We start from the raw sequence: 8,225 nt of genomic DNA on the forward strand, positions 1-8,225 counted from the left end.
TATAGCAGCATGTGTCCTGTTGCTGGAAGGGCCAGTGTGGCCCTTAGCGAATGTGGTACGAAGGGACATGTAGCAGCTTGAAATTAACTGATGGGAGAAGGACACTTAGAATGTAGTATGAGATCTCTAAGGTGTTGCACAAACACGGATTATTCTTTGCATTTACTGAAAAGAGAAAGAACAGCTGCTATTACCAAGCCAACATGGGCTAAAGAGCCACGATACAGTTATTGCTGGTTTTCTAGCTCTTCCAAATCATAGGATCCTAAAATGGTTTTCATGGGAAGGGACCTTAAAGATCATCCCTCTGCCATGGGCTTCTCACTAGACACAGTTGCTCAGGGCCCCATCCAGCCTGGCCTTCAACGCTTGCAGGGATGGGCATCCACAACCTCTGGATGGCTCATCTAATAGCTAGATCAGAAAATTGTGCTCCACACACTCCAGGAGTGCCCTTGGTTTCTTGCAGCCAGCTGTGTTCCTTTCCCAGCAGATGTTGGTGAGGCAGGTGTTAAGCGATCTATTCAGTGCAGGTAAATGGGGATGCAGCTGCAGCACAAAATGCAGGCTGAGCTCTCTGGGAGCAGGAGCCCCAGCCCAGGGCAAGAGGCCGTGAGCTCCCCTTTGCATTCCAAAGGGCACAGGGACCTGTGAGGCAGCCAGGGGACCAGGCACTCAGAGACACAGCAGGAGCTGATGAGCCCCAGGGCTTCATGACCTTAGACAGTGAGGGGATAAAAGCACAGGGGTTCCTTTATTCCAGGTCCCTCCTTGGAGGCACCAGCTTGAGGTGTTATTTTGTTATTTAGCTACTGCATCGTGATTAATCTGTTCTGAGGATCTGGACATCTGTGACTCTGGTACGGGAAACCCAGGGTTAAGGAAACCTGGTCTGACTGTGTGAGTGTGGAGGGTATAGTCGTGAAGGCCCACGTTGTGTTGGGTCCCACATGAGGTGATGTGAGAGTGACTCCAGAGTGGCTCTTGGGTGCTTGCACAGGGAAGTTTCCTTAAGATTGAATCCCTCCCTTCCTAGCCTCTTGCTTCTGAAAAGCCCATAGCCCATAGGCTCCAAATCGAAGTTTCCAGGGTTCCAACACCACAGCCCTCAGCTACAGTGGGGAAGTGGTCCCCTTGGAGGAGCATCCCAGCATGCTTCCATGATGGCAATTTGACCATAGTTAGGTTTGGAAGGGACCTAAAAGCTCAGCTGGTTCCAACTTCTACTTCTACCAGGCCAGGTAGCTCAAAGCCCCATCCAGCCTGGCCTTCAACAGCTCCGGGGATGGGGTGGGCAAGCTGTGCCTCACCACTCTTGTAGTCCAGCATTTCTTCCTAATATCCTATAAGAAACAGCATAAGGCTGTTACCCTTTTCCCTGCCTGCCCTTGGGAAGCCACCTTTTGGCCTACTTGTAGGGCCCCAGCAGGTACTGGGGAGGGGTTTTAGAGGTTCCAAAACGTCAACGGCCAAAAAGAACCGTTGGTCATGTGTCACGACCCCTGGCAGTCATGACCTCAACATTCTAGGGTTTGGGAGTTGGAGGGATGGACCAATCAGCAGGCTCTGCTCCAGGTAACATAGCAACGGGTGAAGAGCACCCGTGGCAGTTGGGAGCAGAGCAGCACAAGGGCGCTGCAGCGTGAGCTGTCCTGTCCTGCCTCTCTCTCGGCCTCCTTTGGGTACTGGTGTGCCATTCTGTGGAATCCACCCAGGACCTTCCTGAGCTAGAAGAAGAATGTCTGAAGCAATGGGTGGGATAGGTAACTTCACAGACCTTCCTACCTGTGAGCTTTCCTGGCTTGCGGAGCTTGCAGAGCTGGTGACCTCCGTCCGCCTCTCACGCAGCCAGTCGGCCGCGCTGGCACTGGCTTTGGAGAGCAAAGGCCTTATCCCAAAGCTCCTAGAGCTTTTCCAAATCTGTGAGAGACAGAAGAACACCGAAGCCTTGCACCTCCTGTTCCATACTGTCAGAGGAATTGTGTACCTAGACCAAGCCATCCTGTTTGAGGTGCTGTTTTCTGACAAGTGTATTCAGGGTGTTGCCGGATGCCTGGAGTACGATCCCTGTTTGCCTCAGCCAGCACAGCACAGGGAATTCCTAGCCAAAACAGCAAAGCTTCATGAGGTTATTCCTATCAAAGACCCTCACCTCAAGGAAAGAATCAGCCAGGCGTTCAGGGCACAGTACATTCTGGCCATCATCACGCCTAAGCCATCCGATTTTGAAGGTGGTCGTCTTTCTACCCTCAAGTCCTTCATCAGCTCCAGCAAAGAGAAGATTTTATGTGGGTTGCAAGTAAGTGGTTTTTTTTTTTTTAATGCAGCTTAGATGGGAGCTGTAGAGATCCCGCTGGCTGTAGTTTGGAATTGCTTTACATCTGGTGAACAGTGTTGAAGTTAATCACAGGCACTTTCATTTGCACAATGTTTTGAATGCTTTCCCTTCTTCCTGATCCCTTGGATTTTGTGTTTTCAAACTGATAAATTTTGGTTGAGTATCTTAATACTTTTTATGGGCTGTAACAAGATCAAGTGCTTCTCTTTGGTTGCCAAGCAAACCTTTGGATCTGCTTTTGTTTAAGTATTTCAGGAACATGCAACTTCCAGGGACATTTATTACAATTTTTTCTATGTAAAGGGGTGCAAATATGGCAGAAAGCGCCAAACCCCTTCCTGGAGCTGCTGTAAACTGGAAATGATTCTGGTGGATGTGTACTCTAGCATTTGCCTTCTTTGTGACAAAAGCAATGGCAGTGTGGGAAGTTTGGCTTTGTGCAGGGTGGGGTCCTAAAAGGACCATGTTTTTCACTTTCCAGGATCACTGCCTAATTTGTGTTCTTTTTGTGTGCTCCACAGAAAGATGAGGCGTTTTTGCCTGCAGTTTTAGCACAACTAGCAAATGAAGCTACACCTGCTGAGCAACGATGTCGATTGGTAAGTCAGCAGGCTTGGTGGCTCCTCAAAGGCTTTAAATAAATGACAGGCAAAAAGTAGAAAGAGAAACTGTTCCGAGAGTTCTGCAGTCTTAGAAGTATTTCTAGAGAATCAGCCAGTACACCCCCCTGGTAAAAATTGTAACTGCTTCATCCTTTCAGAGAGCTTTCTGACTCGAACACACAATAATTTATTTTTTTTTTCCTGTGCACCAGATGAAGATTTTCAATGAATTCTGTGCCTTTTCTTTGTCACTACGTGAGAGAAGAAAGGAATTTCTTCAAACTTTGTTAAAGTTGCAAATTCTTCCAATTCTTGAAAAGTTAATGGTAAGTGAAAACTTAGAACTGCCTTTAACAAAACTAGAAAAGCCCACAGCCATTTGCCTTTTTTTATTTCTTTTTTTTTTTTAAATCTGCCGAGCATTTTTTTGTAAGTCTGATTGGAGAGCTTTGCTCTGCTGAGAGTGGAGATTTCTGGTGATGTCCAGAATGCAGAAGCTTCCCACAGTTCTGCTCTGGAGAAGCCTGGCTTGACTGCTCTTGCTATTTTTTACTTTTCATGAGGGAGAAGTCTGAGGGCAGTGAAACCCTCGTGTCCAGGCAGTCAAAAGGTGAAAGGGACTTTTTGATGTGGAAGCTTGATTGCTGGATTTTTATCAGAGAAAATCACATCCCTTAAGGGAAGGTCTGAATTCTTGTTGCCTGTAAATGGGCACAGAAACTGTTGTACAACTTGATTTGTTCAGTTGGTCCTTTAGTACAAAATGAATAAATTGTGAATAGCAGGTACAGAATATCAAGAAAGTCTTAGATATTCAAGCAAGTTGGATGTTGTGAATGTTTCCAGCCTATGTTAGGGCTGTCAAATTCACAAAAAGTCTTGTGCCCTTTCTAAAGGAGGAAAACATTGGGAAAGAAAAATATTTGCCTGGTTCCTTGTTGTTTTTCTGTGACCATATTATCATGTTTCTCATGAAAATTTTTGAAACAAAATGTTCTCCACTTTTGAACTGCCTCTTCCTTGCAACTGAACATGTTTTGTTTTTTTTTTCTTTTTTTTGGTAAGGCAATGGACGATCTGCAAGTTAGATCTTTTGCTACAGATATATTGTCTTATCTAGTGCAATTTTGTCCATCCAAAGTCCAAGATTTTGTACTGCAAGAGGCCCGGCAGAGTGAGAACGTAAGTAACAAGTGGTTTGGAGATTTTGAATACACCACTTTTAGGGAAAACAGGAAAACAACCAGCAAAATAAAATCTCAGTTTCTGAGTTTTAATTTTATTTTGGAATCATTGCAAAAAGTTGGGGAACTCGTTCCATTCTTGTGAGCAATTATTTTATGACTTCTTTCTTTGTGTTTTTTTTTTGTTTGTTTGTTTGTTTTGTATTTTTTGGATTTTTTTAGCATACCCAACTCATCACTAAGGTCATAGAGCAGATGATCTGTACTACCGACCCTCAGTTTGGAGGAAATCATCAGTTAATGAAGATATTTTGTGCTCTGATCAACACAGACAAAATGATGGCCAGAATTAGTGTAAGTGAACATGAATGGCAGAAGACATGACACTGTCTTGGCAAACTTAAAAGCCTGATACTCTCTATTGCTGTTATTGAGGGCAAAGGAGACAAAATTATAGGTTTTTTTTTTTAATTGAGTGGAGTGTGGTCTGATAGTGACTTTAAATAAGCAAAAGATAAGCTAATTTTGCTAATGGAAGGCATGTGTGTAGGGCACTGTGCCAAAATTAAATGGTTAATTAATTGAGCATTAATTAACCATTATTTAAATTGTTAAATTAATAGGTGTCAGTGCCATAGCCCTGTCTGACCATAGCTCTCTCCATCTGGATGATAAATCCTGAAAGATTTCAATACATTGTAACGTAGCAGAATACCTGTAAAATGGTTTACAGATATTTGTTCTGGGCAAAACTATTTTCAGAATTTCAGAATGGTTTAAAGACACTTTGTCAAGCACTTTGAGTCATTGATGGGCTTTTTTCAGTATATATTTGCGTCCATGCTGGGGATTCTTTTAATGATAGCCAGCTTGCTTGCATGTCTCACAAGTTTGCCCCAAAAGAAAGAAATTGATCCTGTGTGAAGACAGTGCTGCAGACCCAAAGAACTCAGCAGAATCCTTTGTCGGCTGTTTCTTCTTTTATTATTCTTTTTATATTTAAAAGTTAAATGTGAATGCCAGTGTTTAATGAAGTTATTGCTGTTTCAGTGTTTGGACGTATTTGAATTTCTCGAAATCTTCTACGACCGTTACATTCAACTTCTTACTGCGCCGCTGCTGGCTGCCACATCAGAACCATACCAGGAAATAGGTAATGACAATTTTAATTTTTCTTTCCCCTTTGAAGGGCCTCACAGTCCTGGTAAACAGCAATAGACCTGTGATGCCTTCTGGGAACACGCTTACTGCTGTTCCTGTCTCAGTCTTCCTTTCCTGAAGCTGTGAATGCTGACATAGCTTGATGGTGTGCTTTGTAAAGACGCACTTCCCTCATGTATATTGAGAATAACGTCATAGTTTTACTAGTATAATTTTAAAGAATATTGACTGCAAAGGCAAAAAAAAAAAAAAAAAGCTGTAGCTGTGTTTGCTGTTTTGTTCTGACCCAATGTTCTGCTTCCCAAAGCAATCCAGTAAAACAAAAATCCACTACAAATATGCCAGGAACTGGAATAGCAACTGAACTCAGTGTATGCTGACAGTACGTTATTGAATTTTTTGTATAACCCAAGGCATTAATTTTTCTTGTAGATAATTATCAAAAAGCAGAAACACTTGCCTCAATTTTGGCGATGCTGTCTTATTGTGTGCAACAGCACAAGCATCACATGAAGATTTACGTTTTGAAGAAAGATCTCCTAAGACTAGCACTGGTCCTGATGAAGTCCAAACACAAATTTCTGGCCTTGAGTGAGTATTGGAACTGTTGTGATTTCCTTCTTCAGGCTTTGTGTGTCCTGTGTGGAAGGTGTACCAATGTACACCTGAACTCAGAATTCCTGTTCGTTTGCTGTGTTTCACTGGTGTCAATTAAGTAATTTGGAAAAAAAGAGGTTTGACTTCTTTTTTCTTTTTTTTTTTGGAAAAGAGCAGCTGTCTGTAAGCACAGAGCAATGCAGTTTCTGGTGGGAGGAGGATTGTTGTCTCTTTTGAAGTCTGCAGGGATCCTTTCAGATCTTCATGACAGGATCCTTTGTGATCAGGTTTCTCGCCTCATTTCAGTGGAAGTTGTGTCCTTTCTTAATAATGTTCTCAATCTGGTACTCCCTGTGGAGAGTGAATGAAATTCTGTGACCCAGGATCTTTAAAGACTCAGGGCTGGTTCTGGGAGGGGAACAAGGGGAAAAAAAGCACAGGAGGGAGTTAATAGTTGAACTGCATGCATGCTGGCATGCATTCCTGCTGGATTGGAGGAAGAAATCCATGGTTCCTGATGACCTTCAAATACCAGGGAAAAGTCCAAGAAGGAAAGAAATGCCAACAAATGCTGCTTTTTGCACTTTGGGGGTGCATCTTCCTCTCAGATGGAACACCAGATTTTTCAGTTTTTTCACAGCAAGGTGAGAGCCCCAGCATCTGGTTGTTGAATACTTGAATGTCTTTTCTTCACACAGGTGCTCTTCGCTTTATGAGGAAGATCATTGGCCTGAAGGATGACCTTTACAACCGGTACATCACCCTGGGGAACCTGTTTGAGCCAGTTGTAAATGCTGTGCTGGACAATAAGGATAAGTGCAACCTGCTGAAATCTGCCTCGATGGAAATGTTTGAATTCATCCAAAGGGTGAGTTCAGCAGCAGCCTCAGCACTGACATGTCCATGGCATTGCCAGAGGCCAAAGGCGGATCTCCAAGATAGCAAATGTCCTGTTTTAATGGAAGGTTCACAAATGGAGCTGGGACTTTGCTGAGTCTATTGTTCATTTCTAAGGGAAATTGAATCTTTCTAGATCTCAGCTCTTTCCCTAAGAATAAATCTGATTGCTTCCCGTTTGTTCTTGACAAGAACACTTTGGCTCTGGACAAGGAATCAGTTACTTTCCAAAAAGCTTTCTGACTTTCTGCCTGTGAACATTTGAGACTGAAACCTTGTTCTTGTTCTTATTCAGGAGAATATTCAGTTGCTTATTGCACATTTAGTTGAGAACTTCTCTGATGCACTGGAATCTGTCAAACCCACTCAGGCATTCCAGGGACTGAAGAGAAAACACGACCAAGCAAAAGAGGAGGAAAGAAAGAAAGTGGACAGGTATGGCCCAGTTTCTGTCTCATGAGGCTGCCAGTGGCTGGCATTCTGCAGGCCTGCCCGGTTGGTTTTTAACTTTCCAGAGAGCAGCAGAAGCAGGTGGCTGGGATTGGGGTTGGATTTCATTCTTGCTGAAAACTTTTTGCAGTAAACCCCCACCTAGCTTTCTTTGAGTAGAGCTGATGTGGCCAGTAGATTAAATGTCCTGTTCAGAAAACTGCCAGCTTAGGAAGAGCAGAATCTTGCTCTGCTCTTCTGAGTTAGGATTGAGTCTGCCTCATTATCACCTGGGTATTTGTGAAGCTTACGGTGAGGGTGGAAGCAGGGATGGAGCTGGATTGCTTTCTCCAAGTCACTTCCTTCATTCTAATTCTTTGGAAGCCCATTGATGACCTGGCTGAGTCTGAAACATCAGGAAAAGCTTCAATCACTTGTCCTGTGTCTCTTGCAGTGTCCCCTCCGCATTGCCTGTTGAGACACGTGCCAAAGAACCAACAGTCTCCCCAGTGCGTGAAGATCTGAAGTTCAGTGCAGGTGGAGGGAAGGCAGCTGCAACATCTAAACCAAGCTGCAGTGACTCCTCCACAACCTACAGAAGCCTGACCACAGCGCTGGAATTCCCCAAGGTGGGAGAGAAGTTTCATGGAGGCTCCTGTCCTCACACAGGACCGCAGAGCAGCCTCAGAGCTTCTCTGGGTGTGATGTGGCACAGTCAGCAATAGCCTTGTACAGGGTATCTCGGGGATAAATACACACAAATCCCTGACTAATTCCACCAAGAGTGAAACCCTGACTGGTCTGGGGTAAGGTTTGATGAGGATAAGGTGGGACTGGAGTCAGTTGTTAATCTGGTGGGCACAATTTTGCCTCTTCCGCATCACTCAACTGTTGCTACTCCTTGGCTTTCTACCCTGCCCAGCTGGTGTGATACACAGATGGAATTTCCTTTTTTGGTATCTGTTCCCCATCAGGGGATTAAGAAGTGGCTTTAAGCAGACAAAATGCAGGGAGTGA

General features: G+C 44.0%; 1 protein-coding gene across 1 annotated transcript; it reads left to right on the top strand.

Moving 5' to 3' along the window:
- Positions 1-1,750: 1,750 nt before the first annotated feature.
- Positions 1,751-7,741, top strand: LOC136287925 (serine/threonine-protein phosphatase 4 regulatory subunit 3B-like; the record flags this gene model as incomplete). The annotated part of the gene is made up of 10 exons (XM_066180612.1): positions 1,751-2,299; positions 2,860-2,937; positions 3,153-3,266; positions 4,006-4,122; positions 4,347-4,478; positions 5,175-5,277; positions 5,718-5,876; positions 6,581-6,750; positions 7,075-7,214; positions 7,663-7,741. Coding segments are annotated over exons 1-10 (1,641 nt in total), but the record flags the coding sequence as incomplete, so codon positions are not given.
- Positions 7,742-8,225: the final 484 nt, after the last annotated feature.

This window comes from Chamaea fasciata, unplaced genomic scaffold, assembly GCF_029207755.1.
Source record: "Chamaea fasciata isolate MVZ Bird 193981 ecotype frontalis unplaced genomic scaffold, bChaFas1.0.hap1 SCAF_3, whole genome shotgun sequence".
NCBI lineage: Eukaryota > Metazoa > Chordata > Aves > Passeriformes > Sylviidae > Chamaea > Chamaea fasciata.